Source organism: Nuphar pumila, chromosome 16 (genome assembly GCF_984573655.1).
Source record: "Nuphar pumila chromosome 16, dmNupPumi1.hap1.1, whole genome shotgun sequence".
In the NCBI taxonomy this organism is placed as follows: Eukaryota; Viridiplantae; Streptophyta; class Magnoliopsida; order Nymphaeales; family Nymphaeaceae; genus Nuphar; species Nuphar pumila.
In genome coordinates this window covers 83,924,261-83,951,962 of record NC_143264.1, presented here as the reverse complement: position 1 = coordinate 83,951,962, position 27,702 = coordinate 83,924,261, and the positions used below count along the sequence as shown (strand labels likewise).

Genomic DNA, 27,702 nt, shown 5'->3' with positions numbered 1-27,702 from the left:
TCCGTCCCGCAACGAACCAGAGAGAAGCGTAAGAAGGAAGCTTCTCCATCTCTCCACAAAGAAGAGAGAGGAGCGAAGGGATAGCACGCGAGTTTGGCCGCTCAGAAACCCTAATTTCGTTCGCGGGAGATATAATCGATGCCTGCTTCGGCCAAGCCCGTCCTCGCCTTCTCCGTCTTCGCCTTCGCCTTCGCCTTCTTTCACTCTGCATCTTGCCTTCCTTTCATCGTCTTGCACGGTGCGAATTACGAGCGAACGCGAGCTCTTCTTCTTCTTCTTATTCTTCTTCTTCTTCTTCTAGTTCTGTATGGATTTTGATTGATCGATTATCTGACTTGATTCCGTTGCCGATCGAAGTTTTCGTTTCTGGAACGGATTTGTACTAATAATTTGAAATTTACTCTCTTTGAAGTGTTAGCCTTGATGTTTCGTGTTTGTATTTCTCGGAAATTTCGCTCATTTAGTTTTGTCGATGTTCTGCGTTGTTTGGATCGGATTTTCGTTGAGTTCAGTCTTAAGAAGAATTCGATTGATCGTAAGAGTATGAAGATGACGTAATTTTCTTTTGCGTGTTCCGTTTGTTAGAGTAGATGCTCGTTTTATAGTTGTAATTCTCACGGCGAGATGAGAGTAATGTCAAAAAGTTAATAATGGCCGTTGTTATCACGTTAATGTCAGTTTCAAACTAATAATAGAGAGGTTAATTCTTAATAATTTCCCTGGGAACATATCATGTAGAAGCGTCCGCCGATTTTGGTTGTTTCTTGGACTCGATCAAATTCCAGGCTTTGCTTTGGGAACTTTATTTACATATGAGCTGAAGCTGTAGGGAATCAAATTCTAGGCTTTACTTTGGGAACTTTGTTTGCATATAAGCTGAGGCTGTAAATATTCTCTGCTGCATCTCTTCTGAATTTTGCAAAACATGAAGAAAAAGATATTGCTGTTAAATTTGTCGATCAGATAGTGCTTGGCCCAAATACCGTGCTGGAATACAAACCTCAAGAACTAAATGTAGTATTGGAATTTTCTTTAATGAAAAGTTAAGGGCCTTAAGGCTAGTCTTCTGTATTTACAATATTTACAAGAAATAGTCCATTGATTAGGATATCATTGGGAAATAGATTAAATTGATCAACGGTAACCCACCCTCATTCACAATCAGAGTTTTTCTTTTCCTTTTTTGTGAAAGTCCAAAAAAAGAAAAACAGAAATCTCATAGAGTAATGAGTTGTATAACTTATTTTTCCTTCCTCATGCAATTTGAAACTTCTTTCCTGTCAATTTAGTAAGAATTTTTCATTTTTGGTCAATCTCCTATGTTCTCAAGTTATGTATCATTTATCTATGATCTAATTGGTTCATTAGGCTTATTGGTTTCCATCAACTATAATTTGCAGACGTGGAAGAAAATTATACTTTTGCTGACTTATCCCTTCCTTTCCAATTTGTTGTTTCTGACAGGCATTGGAGATCAATGCTCCAACCGAGGGGTTTCACAGTTCACTAAGCTGCTAAGCAACTGGTCTGGGACTGAAGGTTACTGCGTGTACGATTATGTTCTCTCTGTTATTATATTTTCCATGCTAATGTACGTATTGTAACTATTATAAACCATCTATCGAGGATAAAATGGTATAGAATTTTAATAGACCTAGAGCTTGGAGCTCTATTCAGCACTTTTCAGTCCCCCTAAGTAAATAGGTAACTCATTCTTGATCAAACTTGAAGTCTTGCAATTGTCTTTTCTTCCTGTCACTTATGCAATATCATGATGAGTTTTATGTAAATGTAACAAAGTTGTTTGTGCAATGAAGTAAAATTAGAAACTATCAATTAGCTTAGACTTAGAGTTTAGAGATTTAAATCACTGTTAGTACTCCTATACTCCCTCATGAGATTCTCAAGAGAAACTAGAAGCCGTTCAACAACTTTTTGTTACAGATAAATTCATTGTTTCTATATTAATTAATTTTCCTGCCATACATGAAGTGATTATCTGTTTTATTGCTCAGTGACAGCCACATGTAGGGTATCTGTAAACATTCTAGAAGTTAGTTTGCAGATGTGAAGTACAAATAGGAACTGTTTGAATAGATTTGAGATTGAAACGAGATGCACTACTGTGTTGGTTGTTCTCCCGTTATACATCTAATCTACAAATGGACCGATTAGATACAGTTTAGCTGATTGAGTCCTTCAAATAAAATAATGATGTGATTAAATGATCTAAAGTTAGTTGTGTTGTTGTTAGTTGAAGACGTGGATTCAAGATTCAATATAACTTGGGATATTGGTCTCAGTTTGCTTTTCTGCATATGAATGCTAAGTATATGGAAAAGATGCTCCTACAAGTGACTGCTTTAATGGATTGTGATCATATATTTTCCAAGTTAGCTTTTTAGGTTACAAACATCTACTTATTAGGATAAAGAGTATCACCTGATGTTATACTTTTTCTGTCTCATATGTCATGTAAGTCTATTTTCCAACATTGTTTGCCAAAACCTGGCTCCCCCATCTTGATCATTGTCTTTCCCTACAGAGAAATTGGAGACGGAACATGGGATTCATGGGTTTTGCCACTTCAGGAGCAGGTCAGATTTTTCTGGACAGTTTTGTGTCTTGAACACTTTAGTCCTGCAAATTATTTGCTTGTGCTTTCCGTGCCTAACTTGACTTTTCTTTTTTTGCAGACAGAAATTGCTTGTCAGAAGGTGTGGTACTATTTTGGTCCCTCAGCTAAATTATTTATAATAAGTTTTCGGTTGCAGGAAATTGTTCTCATGGATTCATAATTGGATACTGACAGGTGAAGAAAATGACAGAGCTAAGTGGTGGTTACAACATCGTCAGTCTTTCACAGGTTATGCAATGTAAATTAATTGGTCAAAGTTTCACGTACCATTATGAGGGTTTTTTGTTCATAAGTAGGCTTGCTGGTGTACTGAAAACTGCACTGCCTCCTGTTATTATTTTAGGGGCTATAATTAGGGATCAGAGAGAAGTTTAAATATTAAGCAATTCATAGATGGTGAAATATTCTTATGGTGTCTGCATTGAAGTTGTCTAAGAAGTGAAATCAAGAATTGAGATGCGAAGAAAAAGCAAGAAGTAAGACACCTTAAACTAATAAGTGAGAAGCTAAAAGTAAATTAGGATCGAATTAGAAGCTAGACAATAATCAAGTTTAGAAACAACATTATCTTAAAACAAAATAAAAAATTCAACTATGCAAAATTCAAGATTATAATTTAAGCATCTAATATGATAACTAATAGGTACTAAATTTTCACGTGGCAGCCAACATGGCATAAAGATTTGCATTCCATATTATCAATGACATTACAATCATTATTAATTCTAACAAGATGAACATATGATGACTATAGACAAATCTAGTTTTTTTTTTCGGCGGATGCAGGGTGGGGGGTGGAGGAGGGGGGGGGGGGGGGGGGGAGGGGGGCGGTAAAGAAAAGAACAGAACTTTCTATACCACACTTCCCATGTTTGATAGTCGTGGTTCCTAGGATTGGGTGGGTATGCTTTCCATTTTTCAAAGTTGTGTTTTCCATAAAAAAACCCTCCCTAAGACGCTTTGGAAGTGAATGCTTCCTTCCCTTGAAGCACAGTTCAATCAATTTGGCACTTCCAGTAACTCTGTCCCCCTTCTCCTCTAATGAACAGATATACCACTTCATGATTGTTCTCCTGCACAAATTTGGGTGATAACTTCCTTTATTGAGGTGATAACTCATATCTGTTCAAATTGTTTGCAGGGTAACTTAATTGCCCGAGGTGTTATCGAGTTTTGTGATGACGGACCACCTGTAAGATCATTGTAATCCTTGTGCTTGTACTCAACTTTTAATTGACTATATGTAAACCTGGAAAGTTGATGTGCATTGTGATTCTGATATTGAAAATCTTTTCTTTTTTCTTTTTTCTCAGCAAAATTTTGACAACTCCTTATGAATTGTTAAATGACTGGAATATCCATCATTTTACTAAATAGTCATTGTAATTGTAGCTGTGATGATATCAACTCCTTGTAATTGCTTGTTACAATCTTTTCCTGGATCACTGTGATAAATATCAGCGATGTTTTGAGGAATGCTAAAAATTGGGTTGCCATTTTAAATGTCAAAATATGTAATACTCGACAATTTTTCAGAGATTTTTGTTTGAATATAAATATCTAAGGTAATGAATATTTTTGGCAACCTATTTTATGATTTTTGAATATACGGTTGCGACCGCATCGAAATTCTAAAAAGAACGCAAGTGATTTCGTCGAAATCAGAGCTCGTACACTCGTAACACATTTTCAACAACCTCAATGGCAAAATCATAATTTTGAAGGTCGATTTTATAAGTTTCGAACACATTATTTTGTTCGTATCGAAATTCTAAGAAAGTCGATCTTAATTTCGTTGAAATCAGAGTTAAAACACATTCAGAACATGCTCGGCAAGTTTTAAGGGTAAAATGGTCATTTTATAAATGTCGCAGGGATATTTATGACCATAAGATTGTTCTCGTCCATCCCCTGGTTGACTAGGACTGTCAACTATAATTTTATAAATGAAAAAAAAATTATATATATATATATAATGCTTGAGTTATGAACATAGTTACATTAACTAAGTTTAGTTAATGTAACTAAGTGGCTGACCAACCAGTTCGGCCAACTAAACTGGTTGGGCCAGCTGGACCTAGGGTTGGATCACTAAGATCCAACCCAAAGACCTAGGCCCATTCAAACAAGAGGAGGGTGCCCATGGTTGGGAAGCCTCTTCACAAGTGTTGGGTGTGCCCAACACTTGTGAGAGGGCCCAGCCATGTGGCTCATTGGTGCTGCCATTTGGCAACACCAAGGGATCTCCTTGGCCCTATAAATAGGGCCATCTCCCCCCCTTGCTAGAATCATTCTCACCTCTCTCCCTCTATTCCTCTCCTCCACTTCTCCCCTTCCATCTTCTTCCTCCCTACTTCTCCCCCTTTCCCACCACCAAGGGTGGTGGTGTGCTGCCCATCTCAGCCACTCTTTCTCTCTTCTAACCACCATTGCCGGTGGCTAACCAAGCCACTGTTAAAACATATGTAATAATACCATAATACCCGATAGGGGTATTATGGTCATTTCACAAAGTACCCCATAGGGGTACTTATTTTGTTTCTCTTGTTTTACTGTTTTTTATTTTTCTTTTTATTTTTTAATATGTATTTTTTGGATACCGAAAAGAGGCCCCACAATGGAGTCGTTGGGGCCCCCAACGGTCACATATGTGACAGTTGGGGGCTCCCAACGACTCTATTGGGATCCCCTTTGGTCTCCTTTTCTTATAAATAGGGGGAACCCCCCATGTATGTGGTATTGCTCTTGAGAGCTCCTCTTCAATAATAGTGATATTATTTTTCATGTGTGTAGCCTTTTTATAAGGCTCTTTGTATATCCCTTAGTGGATTTCCTCTCTTGTGCTTGTTGCACTTGTCCGTGTGGGACATAGTGAATGCTTTAGCATTCTTGGCTTCTTTCGCTTATTTCATTACATGGTATCAGAGCCATACGATCTTCTAAAGGTAAAATCTTGTCTCTCTCTACTTCCTTTCTTTCTCACATCTTCATTGTGTAGCAATGGAAGTCAAGATCGATCTATCATTCAAACTCAATGGAAAAAATTACATGATGTGGGCATCCGCAGTGGAGAATAATCTCAAAGGCAAGAAGCTTTGGGGTTATGTAATGGGAACCGTTCCGGAACCCCAACTTAAGCTCACAAAGATGGAAGGAGATCAAGAGAAAGCATTTGAAGGCGATGCTCGTCTCAAGGCCATTGAAGATTATAATCATCAAATGGAAGATTGGGAGAGCAACCATGCAAAAATCCTAGCATGGTTTATGAATAATGTCGAACTCAAGGTATGTGCAAATATTGCAAAATTCCGTCGGGCAAATGAAGCTTGGTTTTTTATGAAGGGTATGTTTACCCAAAAGGATCTTGCAAGAGCTTATTTCTTGCAAGAAAAAGTAAGAACCACAAAACAATGTGACATGAGCATACAAGATTACTATAGTGCTCTAAATCCTTTGTGGGATGAATTGGCTCTTTTAGAGCCTAAATGGGTATTTATGGAGGATGTGGTTCTAAGACAAAAACAAATGGAACAAGATAGATTGTTTCAATTTTTATTTGGGCTTCGTCCCGAATTTGAACAAGTGAGATCCTCACTTCTCCATAGATCCACGTTTCCTCCCTTAGAAGAGGCTATTGCCGAGATTACTCAAGAAGAGACTAGGCATAGCATGGGTAAAAGCATAGAGGAAGTTCTTGCCGTATCTAAACCCGGCAATCATGTTAAAACATACAAACCACCTCATTTTGGTAAGCAAGGGAGTGGTGGAAGAAAAATGATTATATGTCACCATTGTTATGAGCCGGAACATATTAAACCCGTTTGCCCAAAGCTAAATGGGGCATTCAAGCCAAAGGTGGCTTCCGTTGAAGAATCCACCACCAAAGAAGATGACGGCAAGAACGGGGATCTCAAAGATACTCTTGGACAAATCTCCTTGGCTCTTCAACAAATTCTAAAGGTCACTTCTTCCACCTCCGGTGCCGCCATTGCCTCATCATCACCTCCCGGTACGTACTCTTGGATTTTAGATTCCGGAGCCTCTTTTCACATGATTCCTCATGAAAATGCATTAACCAATGTGCACGCCAATTCAAAATTATCTTGTGTCTCTACGGCCGATGGAACTTTTCTCAAAATAAATGGTATTGGAACTCTTGATTCTAAAAATATTCAAAATTTTCTTGTTCCAAAAGTTAGAATAGTTCCTAAATTAAATCTTAACCTCTTTTCCGTTTCTCAAATAGCCGACCATAGATGTGAAATATCTTTCTCATCCCAAGGGTGCTTTGTGCAGGATCTCCGGTCCGGGAAGCGGATTGGGCAAGGCCATAGGAAGGGAGACCTTTATTTTATGGATAACTTAACACTTCCAAATACCTCATTTTGTACTTATGTCCAAGACAAAAATATTGAAACTTGGCATAAAAGACTTGGACATCCAAGTTACTCAAAAATGTATCTTTTTCCTTTTGGAAACAAGTTTTGTAAAGAAAAAGATATCAATTGCAAAGATTGCATTTTTGGAAAAATGAAGTCTACTCCTTTTCCTATTAGAACTTTTGTGACAACAAGACCTTTTGAATTGGTGCATTCCGATGTATGGGGGCCATCTCCGGTTTTATCCAAAGGTGGTTATTCGTATTATGTTACGTTTATTGATGATTATACTAGATACGTATGGATTTATTTTCTTAATGCTAAATCGGAAGTTTTTAACTTCTTCAAAGAATTTCATGCAAAAGTTCAAAATCAATTTCAAAGTCAAATATCCATTCTTAGATCCGATTCGGGTGGAGAGTACTTATCAAATGATTTTCAATCATATCTAAAACAACATGGCATTTGTCATCAAAAATCTTGCCCAAGGACTCATCAACAAAACGGTCTAGCGGAGAGAAAACATAGACATATTTTAGAAACCACTAAATCCTTACTCATTTCTAAAAATATTCCTAAAAATTTTTGGGCCGAAGCCGTGTTGACCTCCACCTATTTAATCAATAGGATGTCATCTTCAAAATTGAATAATATCTCTCCTTATGAAAAACTTTTCAATATGACACCCGACTACAATCGTCTTCGTATTTTCGGGTGTAAATGCTTTGTTCTTTTGCATAAAAGAGATAAATTGTCACCTAAAGCAATAGAATGCGTATTTTTAGGATATGGTGAAAATCAAAAGGGTTATAGATGCTTTGACTATAAGAACAATAAATTATTTGTTTCCAAAGATGTGACGTTTTTAGAAGATGAAAATGGATTTGAAATTTTGGAAAAACCAAATGAAATTGATTATATGTTTATCAATGATCTTTTAGAAGACTCAAATGATGATCTTTTGAGTCATCCGGAATCTTTAGAAAATACTCATGATAATGATGTATCACCAACTAATGGTGACAATCTCCAAGTATACACTCGGCGTGAGGAAGCACAACCTATTAGTGCTTTAGAAAAATTCTTGCGGCTTAATGAACCCCTAGAAGAAACCTCTCTTAGGCGTTCTTCTAGAGAATCCATTCCACCAAATAGGTTTGTCTCATATGAAACTCTCTCACCTAAATATAGAGCTTGTCTAATTGCCTTGCATTCTTACTATGAACCTTCCCACTATAATCAAGCAAAAAATATTCCTCATTGGGTTGAAGCAATGAAAGTTGAACTAGATGCTTTAAATAAGGCTAAAACTTGGGAAATAGTTCATCTTCCTCCAAATAAAAAAGCTATAGGATGTTGATGGGTCTACAAAGTCAAAACAAAAAGTGATGGTTCCCTAGAACGTTATAAAGCTAGATTAGTTGCTAAGGGATATTCACAAGAATATGGCATCGATTATGAGGAGACTTTTGCCCCCGTGGCTCGCATGACAAGTGTTAGAACTCTAATAGCAGTAGCATCATCTAAGAAATGGCCTATATTTCAATTAGATGTTAAAAATGCCTTTCTTAATGGTCAGTTGAATGAAGAAGTATATATGGACCCTCCGTCGGGAATTAATGTTAACCAAGGTCAAACTCTTCGGTTATTAAAAGCTTTATATGGTCTTAAACAAGCCCCTAAGGCTTGGTACGATAGATTTAGTGCTATCATGTTAAAATTGGGATTTCGTTCATGTTATACTGACATTGCTCTCTTTGTTAAACGTGCAGGTAATAGTATCATCATCCTTCTGCTTTATGTTGATGATATGATCATCACTGGCAATGATGAAAGTGGTATTCTTAATGTTAAAAATATGTTAAAACATAATTTTGATATGTCTGATCTGGGTTTTCTCAGGTACTTTCTTGGTATAGAAGTAGCATACTCTCCTCGAGGGTATATACTGTCACAGATGAAGCTTGCTGCAGACATATGTTCCAAATCTGGGATTTCAGATGACAAAAAGGTGGAGACTCCCGAGGTTATCAATGCTAAACTACGACTGGAGGATGGAGTTCTGCTGGATGATCCTACGCCCTACAGGCAACTCATAGGCTCCCTCACCTATCTGACTATCACCAGGCCGGATATTGCTCATGTTGTGCACTCTGCAAGTCAATTTCAGCATGCTCCTACATCTGTGCATATGAGTGTTGTACTCCGAATCATTCGATACATCAAAAATACTTTGACTAAAGGGCTATTCCTATCCTCAATCTCTTCCTTAGACTTACTGGCTTATACTGATGCTGACTGGGGAGGAAACCCAAATGATCGAATCTCAACTACTGGCTTTTGTGTTTTTCTAGGAGATTCGCTAATTGCTTGGAGGTGCAAGAAACAGCAGAAAGTCTCGTTGTCTTCTACTGAAGCAGAATACAGGGCTATGGCAACCACTACAATGGAGCTTGTGTGGCTTCGAAGTCTTCTTCAAGATATGGGAGTCGAAATTACCGGTACTTCGAAGCTTTGTTGCGACAACAAAAGTGTCATCTATATTGCCAGCAACCACACCTTTCATGAAAGGACTAAACATATTGAGATGGACTGTCATTATGTACGTGATGAATATCTTCGTGGGACAGTTACACTGCCATATGTCACTTCAGAATATCAACTTGCAGATTTCTTTACCAAAGCCCTGCCTGCTCCTCGCTTCTTGTTCCTTCTTGGCAAACTTTCGGTCATTCCCCCGTAAAGTTTGAGGGGGGGTGTTAAAACATATGTAATAATACCATAATACCCGATAGGGGTATTATGGTCATTTCACAAAGTACCCCATAGGGGTACTTATTTTGTTTCTCTTATTTTACTGTTTTTTATTTTTCTTTTTATTTTTTAATATGTATTTTTTGGATACCGAAAAAGGGCCCCACAATGGAGTCGTTGGGGCCCCCAACGGTCACATATGTGACCGTTGGGGGCTCCCAACGACTCTATTGGGAGCCCCTTTGGTCTCCTTTTCTTATAAATAGGGGGAACCCCCCATATATGTGGTATTGCCCTTGAGAGCTCCTCTTCAATAATAGTGATATTATTTTTCATGTGTGTAGCCTTTTTATAAGGCCCTTTGTATATCCCTTAGTGGATTTCCTCTCTTGTGCTTGTTGCACTTGTCCGTGTGGGACATAGTGAATGCTTTAGCATTCTTGGCTTCTTCCGCTTATTTCATTACAGCCACTCTCTTCTTTCTTCTATCACCACCATTGGTGGTAGCTGAACCATCACCACCTAAACCAGCGACTGTACCTGCTCACTAAGTCGACCCAGCCTAACTGAGGCCCAACTCACTTGTTTGTTGCACCTGTACTCCTCCCTTCCGCACTGCAACACTGAACTCTTCAAACGCGGTTCGCTCTCACACATCAAAGGTTCAACTTGGAGGAAAAATTCCCCCGAGATTTTTGAAATTTTTTTCGTCTCTTATCAAAGCACTATACGAGGTAAGCTCTATCCAAATGCGTGTGGATTTCGAATATTTAAATATATTTTGGAAGCATACATGTTCGCTTATATTCAATTTTTTACGCATGACGTATTCGTTTTGACTCATTAATATAATATATATACGCATTGAAATTTGATTAAAATAGTTTTGATATGTGTCATACTTCGAATAAAACAAATATATTTCAAATAAAATAATAAGTTTTGGTACGTATCCTACTTGAAATAAAATAATCATACTTAAAATAAAATAATAGTTTTTGTACGTACCATACTTTGAAGAAAATGATTATATCTCAAATAAAATAAGCATATGCATTATGTTTCGAATAAAATAGTAGTTATTGGTACGCTTCATACTCTGAATAAAATATTATAAAGATGCATAAATATACCTTAAATATAATAATATTTTTTTTATATTTTGCTTTGTGAAGATAAAATATTTGAAGCATGCATAGAACAACGTGCATCTCTGCTTAGCTCAAGAATAGAGCTCTGGGTTCAGAAAACCTTACTGGCAATAGAATAGTCTACTCTGAATAAAAAAAATGGTTGCAGCCCACAAGAGGCCAAGGTTCTAGAGACTTTTCTGGTACATAGTAGTGTATAGGGCATACTTCCGTTCTGGGATAGGCTCATGTACGAGCTTGAAATAAATTAACTTTCAAAGTGAAAAACAAAGCACTATCTGATAAATAAAACATGCCTACATACAAAACTTAAGATATGGATCAGTCACATTGGCAATATGCTCATAAATTTAGAGTAAGTACTGATTGGGTCGAGAACACATTCAGGACTCTAGTTATTACCCAAAAAACAGGTACTTGGATTACTGAACCCCCATTTTGGCCTATACAGTGTAAGACACTTAAAATAATTCTTGTAATAAATATAACCCTTTTGACCCATTTTGTTCTAATCTCTATCTTGGAGAAGGTAGATAGTACAACCTCGAGTGATTCTGTTCTGATTTTTGAGAGCGAGGCATCCTAGTGGTTTCTACTCACTCGTAAGTCTATGGAGCCGAGGCTATCCACGTGTCCTAGGTGATAGATTCTCGACTACTGCGGTAGTTTAGGATGCATCCTACTTTTTGTTTTGCCTTAGTGATGATTCTCCTAGTCATGGACCGTTCGCTTTGGGTCCACTACAGTAAGGTGCATGGGTGTTCTGCCTTAGCGGTGATTCTCCTAGTCACGAACCACCTGGGATTAAAGCATCTGAGAATAATACACCCCCAGAATACCTTGGTTGTTTGTGATGGTCTTCCCCCACATATTAGGGTGGATGGTTAATTATCGAAACAAAGACCCTTTCTAATTACAGTTTGAAATAAAAATATGCCCTAATTATGCAAACAGCTATGTTTTGTATTTTGTCTTACTTTTCAGTAAAAATGCTTTATCTGAATTGACTGAATATGTTTAATGTTCTGAATTACCGAAATTAGTATAAACTTACCAGACTCTCAGAAGTCTGACCCTTTAATGGGTTTTTGTTCAAGTACAAGTCAATGAATGCAGCGGGGCAGGAGCAGTATCGAGGAACTAGTACTCACCGAAACATGGTTGCCAGTCGAGGAAGCGATACGGGAAGCGAAAGCGGAAAGCAAGGCACTTTCAAAATTTTAGGAAGCGGGAAGCGTGGGACTGTAATGAAGTGGATTGAATCCGATACACATGCAAGAACACACTTTCAATCAAGTAGAATACTTGATTGAATCAACGAAACCACCCACAAAAGGGTCTTAACAAATTGTTATTGCATAAAAGGGCACTTCAAAGAGTTGAAAAATATACATGGCCCAAGGGGCTATTTATAATACAATGAGAATAAGGGGCTGAACATGTGACTGTTAAGGCTGCACCCAACGGTCACATTTGTGACCATTGAGGCAGCTCCAACAGTCATATGAGCTGTCCCTTTTGCATAGAAAAAGACAAAAACAAAAAACAAAAAAGATACAAAAGCAAAAAGAAAAAGACAAAAGTTAAAAAACAAAAAAGCAAAGAGATAAAAGTACAAAAGCAAAAAGATAAAATATCAGCTCATTAGGGGCTGACGCCTATTTGGTGAAAAGATCGGAATACCCCTAAGGGGTATTTCGGTTTATATATATAAACTATATCTTAACACCCTCCCTCAAACTCATGGTGGAACAATCGAGAGTTTGCCAAGTAGGAAGTGAAATTTGGGTGACGGAAGCGCTTTGGTGAAGAAATCCGCTCGTTGATACTCTAATGGAACATAGGACAATGTGATAGTCTTTTGCAGAAATTCTTCACGGATATAGTGACAATCCATTTCAATGTGTTTTGTCCGCTCATGGAACATATGGTTGCTTGCAATATACACAACGCTCTTGCTATCACAGCACAATTTGGAGGGTTCTTTGATGTGGATTTCCAAGTCCTCCAGTAATTGTCGGAGCCACACTAACTCTGACGTGGTCGTTGCCATGGCACGATATTCAGCTTCAGTTGAGGAGAGTGATGTTAAAACATATGTAATATTCACCATAATACCTGATAGGGGTATTATGGTCTTTTCACAAGTACCCAATAGGGGTACTTGTTTTATTTCTTTTATTTCATTGTTTTTTATTTTTTAAATGTATTTTTGGATACCGAAAAGGGGCCCCACAATGGAGTCATTGGGCCCCCAACGGTCACAATTGTGACCGTTGGGGGCTCCCAACGACTCTATTGGGAGCCCCTTTGGTCTCCTTTTCTTATAAATAGGGGGAACCCCCCTTGTATGTTGTATTGCTCTTGAGAGCTCCTCTTCAATAATAGTGATATTATTTTTCATGTGTGTAGCCTTTTTATAAGGCCCTTCGTATATCCCTTAGTGGATTTCCTCTCTTGTGCTTGTTGCATTTGTCCGTGTGGGACATAGTGAATGCTTTAGCATTCTTGGATTCTTCCGCATATTTCATTACATGGTATCAGAGCCATACGATCTTTTAAGGTAAAATCGTGTATCTCTCTACTTCCTTTTTTTTTCTCACACCTCCATTTTGCAGCAATGGAAGTCAAGATCGATCTATCATTCAAGCTCAATGGGAAAAATTACATGATGTGGGCATCCGCAATGGAGAATAATCTCAAAGGCAAGAAGCTTTGGGGTTATGTAATGGGAACCGTTCAGGAACCCCAACTTAAGCTCACAAAGATGGAAGAAGATCAAGAGAAAGCACTTGAAGGCGATGCTCGTCTCAAGGCTACTGAAGATTATCATCACTAAATGGAAGATTGGGAGAGCAACCATGCAAAAATCCTAGCATGGTTTATGAATAATGTTGAACTTAAGGTATGCGCAAATATTGCAAAATTCCGTCGGGCAAATGAAGCTTGGTTTTTTATGAAGGGTATGTTTACCCAAAAGGATCTTGCACGAGCTTATTTTTTGCAAGAAAAAGTGAGAACCACAAAACAAGGTGACATGAGCATACAAGACTATTATAGTGCTCTAAATCCTTTCTGGGATGAATTGGCTCTATTAGAGCCTAAATGGGTGTCTATGGAGGATGTGGTACTAAGACAAAAACAAATGGAACAAGATAGATTGTTTCAATTTTTATTTGGGCTTCGTCCCAAATTTGAACAAGTTAGATCCTCACTTCTCCATAGATCTACATTTCCTCCCTTAGAAGAGGCTATTGCCAAGATTACTCAAGAAGAGACTAGGCATAATATGGGTAAAAGCATTGATGAAGTTCTTGCCGTATCTAAACCCGGCAATCATGTCAAAACATACAAACCACCTCATTTTGGTAATCAAGGGAGTGGTGGAAGAAAAATGATTATATGTCATCATTGTTATGAGCCGGGGCATATTAAACCCGTTTGCCCAAAGCTAAATGGAGCATTCAAGCCAAAGGTCGCTTCCGTTGAAGAATCATCCACCAAAGAAGATGACGGCAAGAACGGGGATCTCAAAGATACTCTTGGACAAATTTTCTTGGCTCTCCAACAAATTCTAAAGGCTACTTCTTCCACCTCCGGTGCCGCCATTGCCTCATCATCACCTCCTGGTACTTACTCTTGGATTTTAGATTCCGGAGCCTCTTTTCACATGACCCCTCATGAAAATGCATTAACCAATGTGCACACTAATTCAAAATTATCTTGTGTCTCTACGGCCGATGAAACTTTTCTCAAAATAAATGGTGTTGGAACTCTTGATTCTAAAAATGTTCAAAATTTCCTTGTTCCAAAAGTTAGAATAGTTCCAAAATTAAATCTTAACCTCTTTTCCATTTCTCAAATAGCCGACCATGGATGTGAAATATCTTTCTCATCCCAAGGGTGCTTTGTGCAGGATCTTCGGTCCGGGAAGCGGATTGGGCAAGGCCATAGGAAGAGAGACCTTTATTTTATGGATAACTTAATGCTTCCAAATACCTCATTTTGTACTTATGTCCAAGACAAAAATATTGAAACTTGGCATAAAAGGCTTCGACATCCAAGTTACTCTAAAATGTATCATTTTCCTTTTGGACACAAGTTTTGTAAAGAAAAAGATATCAATTGCAAAGATTGCATTTTTGGAAAAATGAAGTCTACTCCTTTTCCTATTAGAACCTTTGTGACAACAAGACCTTTTGAATTGGTGCATTTCGATGTTTGGGGACCATCTCCGGTTCTATCCAAAGGTGGTTATTCGTATTATGTTACTTTTATTGATGATTATACTAGATATGTATGGATTTATTTTCTTAACTTTAAATCGGAAGTTTTTAACTTCTTTAAAGAATTTCATGCAAAAGTTCAAAATCAATTTCAAAGTCAAATATCCATTCTTAGATCCGATTCGGGTGGAGAGTACTTATCAAATGATTTTCAATCATATCTAAAACAACATGGCATTTGTCATCAAAAATCTTGTCCAAGAACTCCTCAACAAAACGGTCTAGCGGAAAGAAAATATAGACATATTTTGGAAAGCACTAGATCCTTACTCATTTCTAAAAATATTCCTAAAAGTTTTTGGGCCGAAGTCGTGTTAACCTCCACCTATTTAATCAATAGGATGCCATCTTCAAAATTAAACAATATCTCTCTTTATGAAAAACTTTTCAATATGACACCCGACTACAATCGTCTTCGTATTTTTTGGTGTAAATGCTTTGTTCTTTTACATAAAAGAGATAAATTGTCACCTAAAGCAATAGAATGTGTATTTTTAGGATATGGTGAAAATCAAAAGGGCTATAGATGCTTTGACCATAAAAACAATAAATTATTTGTCTCCAAAGATGTGACCTTTTTAAAAGATGAAAATGGATTTGAAATATTGGAAAAACCAAATGAAATTGATTATATGTTTATCAATGATCTTTTAGAAGATTCAAATGATGACTCTTTGAGTCATCCGAAAGTTTTAGAAAATACTCATGATTCTCATGATAGTGATGTATCACCAACTAATGGTGACAATCTCCAAGTATACACTCGGCGTGAGGAAGCCCAACCTATTAGTGCTTTAGAAAAATTCTTGCGGCTTAATGAACCCCTAGAAGAAACCTCTCTTAGGCGTTCCTCTAGAGAATCAATTCCACCTAATAGGTTTGTCTCATATGAAACTCTCTCACCTAACTATAGAGCTTGTCCAATAGCCTTGCATTCTTACTATGAACCTTCCCATTATAATCAAGCAAAAAATATACCTCATTGGGTTGAAGCAGTGAAAGTTGAACTAGATGCTTTAAATAAGGCAAAAACTTTGGAAATAGTTCACCTTCCTCCAAATAAGAAAGTTATAGGGTGTCGATGGGTCTACAAAGTCAAAACAAAAAGTGATGGTTCCCTAGAACGTTATAAAGCTAGATTAGTTGCTAAGGGATATTCACAAGAATATGGCATCGATTATGAGGAGACTTTTGCCCCCGTGGCTCGCATGACAAGTGTTAGAACTCTAATAGCAGTAGCATCATCTAAGAAATGGCCTATATTTCAATTAGATGTTAAAAATGCCTTTCTTAATGGTCAGTTGAATGAAGAAGTATATATGGACCCTCCGTCGGGAATTAATGTTAACCAAGGTCAAACTCTTCGGTTATTAAAAGCTTTATATGGTCTTAAACAAGCCCCTAAGGCTTGGTATGATAGATTTAGTGCTATCATGTTACAATTGGGATTTCGCTCATGTTATACTGACACTACTCTTTTTGTTAAACGTGCAGGTAATAGTATCATCATTCTTCTGCTTTATGTTGATGATATGATCATCACTGGCAATGATGAAAGTGGTATTCTTAATGTTAAAAATATGTTAAAACATAATTTTGATATGTCTGATCTGGGTTTTCTCAGGTACTTTCTTGGTATAGAAGTAGCATACTCTCCTCGAGGGTATATATTGTCACAGATGAAGCTTGTTGCAGACATATGTTCCAAATCTGAGATTTCAGATGACAAAAAGGTGGAGACTCTCGAGGTTATCAATGCTAAACTACGACTGGAGGATGGAGTTCTGCTGGATGATCCTACGCCCTACAGGCAACTCATAGGCTCCCTCACCTATCTGACTATCATCAGGCCGGATATTGCTCATGCTGTGCACTCTGCAAGCCAATTTCAGCATGCTCCTACATCTGTGCATATGAGTGTTGTGCTCCGGATCATTCGATACATCAAAAATACTTTGACTAAAGGGCTATTCCTATCCTCACTCTCTTCCTTAGACTTACTGGCTTATACTGATGCTGACTGGGGAGGAAACCCAAATGATCGAATCTCAACTACTGGCTTTTGTGTTTTCCTAAGAGATTCGCTAATTGCTTAGAGGTGCAAGAAACAGCAGAAAGTCTCATTGTCTTCTACTGAAGCAGAATACAGGGCTATGGCAACTACTACAATGGAGCTTGTGTGGCTTCGAAGTCTTCTTCAAGATATGGGAGTCGAAATTACCGGTGCTTCGAAGCTTTGTTGCGACAACAAAAGTGCCATCTACATTGCCAGCAACCACACCTTTCATGAGAGGACTAAACATATTGAAATGGACTGTCATTATGTACGTGATGAATATCTTCGTGGGACAGTTACACTGCCATATGTCACTTCAGAATATCAACTTGTAGATTTCTTTACCAAAGCCCTGCCTGCTCCTCGCTTCTTGTTCCTTGGCAAACTTTCGGTCATTCCCCCGTAAAGTTTGAGGGGGGGTGTTAAAACATATGTAATATTCACCATAATACCCGATAGGGGTATTATGGTCTTTTCACAAGTACCCAATAGGGGTACTTGTTTTATTTCTTTTATTTCACTGTTTTTTATTTTTTGTTTTTTATTTTTTAAATGTATTTTTTGATACCGAAAAGGGGCCCCACAATGGAGTCGTTGGGGCCCCCAACGGTCACAATTATGACTGTTGGGGGCTTCCAACGACTCTATTGGGAGCCCCTTTGGTCTCCTTTTCTTATAAATAGGGGGAACCTCCCTTGTATGTTGTATTGCTCTTGAGAGCTCCTCTTCAATAATAGTGATATTATTTTTCATGTGTGTAGCCTTTTTATAAGGCCCTTCGTATATCCCTTAGTGGATTTCCTCTCTTGTGCTTGTTGCACTTGTCCGTGTGGGACATAGTGAATGCTTTAGCATTCTTGGATTCTTCCGCATATTTCATTACAAGCGACACCTTTTGTTGTTTGTTGCATCGCCATGAGATCAGAGAGTCACCTAAAAAAACACATAAACAGTAGTTGAGCGTTTATCATTCACATCCCCTCCCCAGTCAGAGTTTGAGTACACAATGACTTCTAATGAGGACGAGGATGACAAAAATAGTCCATAATTTATAGAGTTCTTAATATATCTAATAATTCTCATTACAACACTCATATGTACTGTAGTGGGAGCATGCTGGAATTGACTGGCTGACTGAATAGTATGATAAATATCAAGACGAGTAATAGAAAGATAAGACAAAGCTCTAATCAATTGTCTGTATGGGGTTGGATCTTGCAGAGGTTCTCCATCATCCTTTTTCATTTTTACATTTATGACCTCTAGAGTGTCAACCCGTTTCTCATCTGAGAGTCTTGATCTCTCAATAATCTCTGTTGCATTCTTAGTCTGTGACAAAAAATAACCACGAGGTGAGTAAGTCACTTCAATACCAAGAAAATATCTTAAAAAACCAAGATCTGCCATATCAAAGTCACTTCAATTACATTTCTCTAATTGGACCTCGAAGCATGCGTAACCAAAGCATGAGTTCTATACAATGTGATCCTGTATATATCAAGAATCAACTAAACCTCAAGATACTAAACTTCTACGTAGTTCGAGTTATGCAGATAGGATTTCAATCATATATCTATCTGAGACATTCAAATCATTTCATCATTTCATGCGAATTGATAATTATTACATCATATCATATTCGATTATTTCGACGTGAAACACACGCACATGTCTACTAAGAAATTTAATCAGATATCCATGACACAGACATCAATCATGTATGATAAATTCATTCAGACAATCATAATACAATCATCTACAGAGAAACTATGTAGGCGTGATACATCATTCACCTAGTAGGTCGATACTAATGATTTGTAGGTATAATAAGTCAACAAGATAAAAGCTAATCATTTGTAGGCGTGATGTATCATTCCCTAATAAGTCAAAATTAATCAATTGTAGGCGTGAATTCACCTAAATGCTAATATTAGAATCACAATAAAAGAACAAGTAATATAACCAATAACAAAACAAAATAAATTATACTCATAGAGCGCTTGCAGGGTGTGGCACGACCATGATCTTTGATTTATTGTTCCCAAGCTCTAATACCATTTGTAACGCCCCAAAATTTTAACCCATATTTTTTTTAAGGATTTTTTTTTATAATAACGAAAACAAGAAATATTATAGGGTTAAACATTCCGGAACATTACAGTGGAAAGCAAACCCAAAACATTTATTCTCTTTCATTATTAATGAAAAATAACATCAAAGTTTTAAATGATATGAGCAATTAAATTACAATCAACCCAAGCGATCCCTTGAACAATAAATCCAAAAATCTCGATCTGATGCCTCATCCCGCAGCCGCTCATAGGTCTACTCTTTGCCTGAAAATGATAAAACTTATAGGAATTAGACTACCACGTCTAAGTAGGAAAAATGTAATTTTTCTTGCAGGTATATCATGTGTCAAGTATGTGATATGGGTGTCGTGTGTGATTTTCAGCCTATATAGAAGTACGTAAAGAAGTCTATGCAACAACAATAACAGACATATATCTAAGCAGCTATGTCACATGGGTGCGGGTGCGGGTGCGGGGATTCGGCACTTCCAAAAAACCCGGGTGCGGCAGGGGCAAAAATGTCAATATATATAGGGTGTCGGGGTTCCCCTCCCTTACGAATCGATTTTTTTTTTTTAAAAAGCACTGTCTGCTGCTTTTTTTAAAAAAAAAATCGAGCAGCTGACAGTTGTTGCTGTCAGCCAGCTGTCAGCAGTTGTCTGTCAGCTGCTGTCAGCCAGCTGACAGAGCTGCTTTTTAAAAAAAAGAATCGAGCAGCTGACAGCTGCTGTCAACAGAATTTTTTTTTTAAAAAAAATCGCAGCATAGGGCAATTTTTTTTTAAAAAAAAAATCCAAAAAAAAATGGACTTAAATGATCCTGGGTGCGGTCAATGCACCCAGGATCGGGTTGACCGCACCCGGTACCGCACTCGCACTCGCGTCGAGTCGAGTCGACGCGGGTGCGACACCCTGCTAACCGAATCCCTGTGACATAGCTAAGCAGGTAAGTAGATTATGCAACAGTTATAATTAAGAAAGTAAAGCATTTTATGCAACTACAACAATTAAGCAAGGTATTAAGCAATTAAAGCATTTTCTGCAACAATAACAGTAATATGCATAACATCCATGTAACATCCGCAATATGAATTCAATTATCTCATATCTACACATTTCAGGATTTCGTTTTATCACAAGCTCAGAATATAAAATATGCTGAAAGAGTATGAAAATGTCTCTCTAGTATCTCCATTCATTGCGATACCTAACTGTTCTAAATAGTGTTTATATTATCTTATCACGCGGGTACGCACGGGCCAAGGCAACCATCTCAGAAGAGAATGTTCGGGGGTATATTATTCAAGGGTATTTTATTAACCCGAACATTCTAACTGAGATTGAAATCCCAAGGGAGCGGCCAGTGACCGAGAGAACCTCCCAAAGGCCACAACCAAAACATGATGCATCCCTAACTTCTGCAGAAGAACAAAGAGCTACCACCTAGGACATATTGGTAGTCTGGGTCCCCTCCCCCCCACTCTGAGGACTGTGGACCAACGAGTCATTTTAGCTCGAAAATAATTAAACATGTCCCCGGAGTTTTTGTACCACCTACCCTCTTCAAGGTAAGCCCGAATCTGAGTGGGTTAATCTTTTCATTTAATTATTTTCTCAAAGTATGGGGGTGTTTCCCCATCTACCTCCTACTACCATAGTAGTAAGTTCCCAACCTTAGTCATTTTGCCAAAGTACACATACATCCCTTTTTTTTCATATTCATTGCACAAACCCACTCAGAGTGCTCCGGTGCCTTTAAACCAGACAAGCACACAAGCCCCGATACCTTTAAACCAGTCAGGTCACAGAATTCAAAGTTAAGTTTCTCATCAATGTTATGGTTATTACCCGAAGTGCTTCGGTACCTTTAAACCGTCAAGCACCGATGCCTCGGTACCTTTAAACCAGTCAGGCTCACAGAAATTAACCTTTAAATTTTCTCACCAGTGTTATTGACATTGAGTGCAAGCTCATCAACCCAAGTACCTACATCAGGTACCCAATCCATATTGCCCAATTAGGCAAGATTCCCAAACTCCCTATCATTCATTTTGAATTCACAGTGGACAAAGGAAAGCAATTCACGTAACTGGACTGCATGCAACAAACAATTTTAATAAATGACATCTTTTTAATATGTCTCACAGCTCTTCTACAGAAAGCAGTCAAAACTCAGACACTTTCCAGATTTGAATGTCATTAATTTACATGAAAAAATTTCATATATAACAAATTGCACATATGCCCATTTGTATATCAAGTTATAAATAAAACATAGTGTTTCACAAATAGGTAGCATCACATATTTCCAACTACGAGTACAATGCTCATGTGCCATTTTCATAGTGAATCACAATTCTTAATGGCAGTAAAGATCTAAACACAAATTTTCACTGATGTATAATATCACTCGATTTCATCTATAAGCATAATGCCCAAACACAACAACCAAGGACTGACTCATGTTATGCCAAGGTCGACTCTCTGGTCTTCCAGGTATGACATGATACACTAGGGGTCAACTTCCTGAGAAAGGGTTCGACTCCCATGCGTAGGGTGTGGGCACAAGTATAGTCATGACAGCAATGGGAAGCACATATTTAATTTTCTATGTATGTGCAGCAGAACATATCAAAGACGGAGTTCATTCTTCACTAATGTCACAACAGAAAATGTATACATATTCCTGTGGGTGCACAGTAACGTGTGCAACAAAATGCATACCAACTGAGTGTGTAATGCAGCAATACAATATGGATACAAATGAAGATTGGACACAAATTTTGATGCATTCTAGAGTAACTATTGTTATCAACGTTCTATTTTCTACCATCAAATTGGATACAATATCAATTGCTAACCAGATTAATAAATAGAAGACAATGATTTCTAGTGCACCTCAAATAATAGCAAAACATTTTGAAAGCAGTAAACAGATTCCTGACTTCAGTGCATGACCACCAGGGTTAACAGAACAGAACGACTGGCCAAGGACATCCTTAAACACTGCTATAATTCTAAAGGAATTTAAATGAGAGTTAACTACCATATTACAAGTGATGTTAACATCAATATCATTAAGACGAATCGTCATTCAAGTTGGTTGTAACTGAAGCCCTAGAGGCTCTGCTAGGTAGGATTAGCTCGCCCAAACCCCTTCTTTTTTTTTCAAACCTCATTATCGCCAACTATTTCACAAGTTAACCCTAACATACATATTTTTTTTCCAGTTTTCAGAATTGACACAACAGGGATTTCCCCTAAGATCCATACTTACTGAAAAGCAAATTTGGGTAGAGCATGCTTACAGAACCAAGCACATAACTTACGTTATGCAGAAAATAGCAATTTGAGAAATTAAAACTTTTAAGAGAGACGTCTACACAGGCTCGGTCACGCCGATTGACTGTGCAACAACCCATTCCATTATTTGCAACATAATATACTACAGAATCATTTAAACCCCCTTCTTCTTCTTTTTTATAGCCGTTAATGAAACCCTATAGCAGGAATCGAAAACCCCTCCCTTTTTTTTCAGAAAAAGGGGAACCCACCCTTAACAGCAAATCCGAAAACTGAGCAAAAGGAGGAACTCGATTTGGGGTTTTCCGCGGTAATCTAAATCCCCAACTTGATGGATTTGGGGGTCCGACCAACCCACATAGCATGCATGACCCCATATTATACTAGAAAGAAAAATACAGTACCCTACCTCTTTCCGAAGCTTTTCTCCCTTTTCGTCGACTTTCCCATCGTTGTGCTATCGATCAGCCATGACTCTGCAGAGTCTCTTCCTTGAATCGTGAGAGAGAGAGAGATAACGAGAGTACACGAGGGAAGGGGAAATGACAGCGGCGCTGTTGGCGGCTGGAAAGGAAACGGGAGGGGAAGCGAGGGTGTTGGCTGAGGCCATCGGTGAGCGAGAGGGCAAAGAGGGATGGGGCTGCAGTGAGAAGAGAAAGGAGTTAAGTAGGAGGGTGTGCCCCCGAAAAGGAAAGAGGTGGTTACCTCCTTCACTCCTCTCGGCTGCGCATCTTCGTTCCCCAGCCACCCCTCACGACGAGTTAGGGTTCAAAAATGAACCCTAACACTTGATTTATCGGGTAGGGGCCTTTTTTTTATTTTTATTTTTAACGCACGGTAAGGTGCGGGGCGCGGATCGACCGGATCCATGACCCGCGATCTAGCCACGGTTTGGATATGCGGCCCATCGATGGTTTGGGTCCGATAATTGGACCCATACGGATCCAACTACGGATCCATATATTTTTATTTATACTTAGTATTATTATTACTATCTTATTTATATATATATATATATTTATATATATATATTACACCCCAATTGGGTACGGTTCCGGTTTGGCCACCACCGAGACCCGCGGCCCAAATCTTTTAATGAAACCACCTAGTTGGGTAATTTGGATCTGTCTGAGGATTCAAAATATTACAAGCTTTAAAATACTATATTCTTAATACATTTGGTTTATTCTTCGATACGATCTTGTGGGTCTTTCATAGGTTAATATAGATCCATTTACGTTATCCAAAAATTGACATAAATTAATATGGATCCAGGATCCATTGTGCTTCGTCAATCCTTTTAATAAATCCGGATCCAAGGATCCAAAGTTTTCATCGTACCATGACTTGGAACCATGGCTTTAAATTTAATATTTACGAGTCCAAGACAACTATTATGGACTTAAATCAGCGAATCTCAAATCCAAATTAGAAATTCTAATTGGACCCAAACCAATTTAAATTTTCTATGTCCAGGATTTTGCGGATCCAAAACCAGGAATCCGATCACCTTGACTGAAAATTGATTATTAAATATTCAAATTAAGGTTCGTGATTCGCTATCTAATGATCGTATCAGATTATCGAAGATCCAAACAGGATATTTATGGATCTGACATTAAAGTTCCAAATAGGATATCCGAGGTCCAAATACAAATAAACAATTAAAACAATACAATATCCTTGTAACAACCTAAGGATGTGAATTTTAAGTCTGATAAAATTTAAGGGTATTACATTCAGGGTACTGGGTTGGAAACAATTCCACAGTTACTCCTTGTTTCCATTTTCTTTCCCTTTAAAACGTTGGTGGGCTCACCACACAACCTGTGGGTTTGTTGTTCTATTTGTCTTTTCTAGTTTAAAGGTGGAATATTGGCTGGTGCTAGAGACTCAATTTTATGAACTGCATCAGGTCATTGGGTTGAAATACAACCCTGCGGTTGTCCCTTATGTTACAAATGATATTATCATCCTCTGCAAGAGCTAGCAATAGGGGATAGAGTTCTCAAAGCGTACTATGTTGATAAAGTGTGGCACCTATAATGTATCACTGTGGTTTAAATTTGCTGGTACATTTATAGCTCTTAGTGTATCCTTTCATTTACTTTTTTTAGTTTTTAATGGAGACAAGTAGATTATCATGTGATACATTTTTTCTGTTATGGATGCAACATGATTTTGACAATTGGTGTTAAGCTTGGTGATATTGCTTGCCAATGAGCTGTAGTGTGTACTTTGTCTAAAGAAGCTGTGTGGTACTAAGTATGCTCTTTGTTACATATACAGGTTAATAATTTCATCTCACTTGCTGGTCCCCATGCTGGCATAGCTAATGTGCCTTTTTGTGAAGTAAGTATCAATCAGCATTTTATGAAATATTTGCAGTCGCATTGCTCGTTGCACCCTTGTTGGAAGGTCCTTCAAACTCCTGAAGGGGCCCAAATTTTCTTTCTATGCATGGACTTTACTTTTAAATTTGATTAGTTGATTCATAAAGAGTTTTCTTGATTAAGTTTCCTGTCTATGAAATAGCATTCCAGCAGATAACAATGGCGGAGACACCATGGAAACAAAGTTATTCCAAGATGCCTTAAAGAAACTAACGGATTGTCTTGTCAATTGCAGTCTGGAGTGATATGCTTGCTTGTTGATAGTCTCCTTAAATTGGAAATCTATTCTGATTATATGCAGGTTTGCTTCTATTAATCATTGTGGTAATGATAATTCTCGCTGCTTTCAATTTTCTTTCTTTTTTTGTTTTTGTCCAAGTACTTTAAGCATGATATTCTTTCTGTTTTGGTCATTTTTCAGGAACACTTGGCTCCTAGTAATTATATCAAAATCCCAACTGTGAGTATACTGTGATATAGAAGAAGATTGTTACATTCTGATTTCACTGAAGATTCCATTCTGTACCTTAACCGAAGAAACTGTTTCATGATAACTTATCTGTTTTCCTGCTCTAAAAAGCTACTATTGCTAATTCCATTCTTTTCCTTTGTATTGCTAAAATGTATTAAAGATGAGTGCATGTTGTTTGGTTATGTAACCTTGTTCTTCAACATGTAGTCTAGTACAGGTGTAGGTTCATTGTCCAGGAGTAGCAAATTGACTTGTCTATTAGATTTTGACCTGTATGAGATCATCTCTGGCTTTGATGGGCTGAGCCTTAACCTCAATCCGTATGATGCTAGGCTATGTAGGAAAGATGATGTAGGTTTGGCTGGTTTGTATGTGCCTATGGAAATTTTTGGAATTGACTTTTTTCGGAAAATGATTGCACTACCATCCTGCTGTGTTTAAAAAAACTTGCTTCTGCTGTGATCTTTCCCATGTTTGGAGATATCACAGTTTTTCATTAAGATCTCTTGTGCTTGTTTTCCAAAGAACAGCCCAGTCATGTTGACTTTGTACACACGGCAGCATTGCAGTGCAGTTTCATTTATAAATTCTATTTGCATTTGTCCTACTACTGATTTTTTTTTAGGAAATGAAAAACAAAAATTCATGTTACACTATCTATAAATATTTTTCAAGGATGTGTGTTTATTTTGAACCCATCCTGTTGATATGTTCATTTATTGTTGGTGAGATGAACTGGAGGAAACTAACTTGAATTCTTCTGAAGACTCTAGGACATTATTTGGTGTTGGCGCTGTTTCAAAAATTGTCAGGTTATGTAGGCATGGTGATCATAGCTCACTCCGAGTGGTAGATGCTGGTTACCAATGGGTGCCATCATCTAGCTTGTGAATTTACAATCCACAGTGGAAGACACTTCTTGTTTTCCTTGTGTTCCTTTCCCCTCTTTTTCTTCTTATCAGTTGGTGCTAGTCCAAATTTGAAGCTAATACAGGTTAGTCTAGTTTCAACCACTTATTTTCCCTATATGAGCTAAAGAAATCTTTTTATTTCTTTTCAGGACATTGCTACCTATTTAAAAGACTGCAAGTTTCTCCCGATTGTCAACAATGAACTGTCCTACAAGAACTCCACTTTTAAGGAGAGATTCAGTAGCTTGAATCGTCTAGTTCTTATCATGGTAAGTTCAAAGAGGCTCTTTGGTTTGTTCCATGCTATCGACCTCCACTATCATTTTGCTGGGCTGTTATGAAGTCTTTTTCACATGTTTCTTCCTTCTACCTATCAGTTTGGTTATTATGATTCTGCTGACTGTGGTGTTTCTCTTGTTTGCAAGTTTGAGCAAGACAATGTCCTTGTCCCACGCGAAACCTCCTGGTTTGGATACTACCCAGATGGGTCCTTCAGTGAAATTTTGTCTCCTCAGCAGGTTAGTAGCTCTGGATAATGATAATTCACTTCATACATGGAATTTAAATTTGGAGGTGGTAAGGCTTGAGAGTCATACCCTGTATTTTAGACAGTTGGAATTGAAATGGGCCTAATCTTTTATAGTAAAGACACTTGATATTTGATCACACTATCTAATGTAGTTCCTATAACCAAAACTAAATTTGCTAGAATACTACAAGGGGACATACCATGTCTGTATGGATCCTTGGTTGCTTGACATGCCGTGGACTTGGTTGTGGTTGCCCATGGAGCACCTGCTAATAGATCCCAAGTCAGGCAAGTGTAGCTAGCTCAATTGAGTTACTGAAGCTAATGGAGAGCTAGCTGACACGGTTTTATGAGCTAAAGCCGCCAAGTTCCCAGTTTGGTTTCGATGATGATGAACTATTATTATGTCGTTCATGTCATTACGTTCTTTTTTGTTGCATTTTTGGCTCTGCAGACTGCGCTCTACATTGAAGACTGGATAGGTCTCAAAACTTTAGATGAGGCTGGCAAAGTGGAATTTATCAGTGTTTCAGGTGGGCATCTTGCCATCTCAAAGAGTGACATGCGAAAGTATGTTGTGCCATACCTGGAGGAAAACTCAACCCAGATCGTGCTCCGGACCAGTTTTCTAGAGCGGGTGTAGTCTTCTGTTTGGGATTTAATTGCTAACTAGTGTGCATTCAAACACACAATAAACTGAAGCATTGACACTGTATGGATCTCTACGCCTTAAAAAGAATTTGATCATTTATTTGTGGA

The 27,702-nt window shown here is 37.9% G+C and overlaps 1 protein-coding gene across 1 annotated transcript; it reads left to right on the top strand.

Moving 5' to 3' along the window:
- On the top strand, positions 1-27,702 carry LOC149813906 (uncharacterized). Its single transcript, XM_089991700.1, has 12 exons — positions 1-238; positions 1,465-1,549; positions 2,546-2,597; positions 2,697-2,717; positions 2,813-2,866; positions 3,780-3,830; positions 24,928-24,990; positions 25,267-25,332; positions 25,453-25,491; positions 26,564-26,683; positions 26,840-26,932; positions 27,398-27,702. Exons 1-12 carry the CDS (start codon positions 139-141, stop codon positions 27,584-27,586), a joined length of 933 nt encoding a protein of 310 aa, XP_089847826.1. The 5' UTR covers positions 1-138; the 3' UTR covers positions 27,587-27,702.

Bases quoted from the DNA above. Each gene is read 5' to 3' on its own strand.
- LOC149813906 (XM_089991700.1), top strand. From the start codon at position 139: ATGCCTGCTTCGGCCAAGCCCGTCCTCGCCTTCTCCGTCTTCGCCTTC. The intron at 2,598-2,696 runs GTCAGATTTTTC...CTTTTTTTGCAG, and splicing joins TTTTGCCACTTCAGGAGCAG to ACAGAAATTGCTTGTCAGAA. The intron at 25,492-26,563 runs GTGAGTATACTG...ATTTCTTTTCAG, and splicing joins ATTATATCAAAATCCCAACT to GACATTGCTACCTATTTAAA.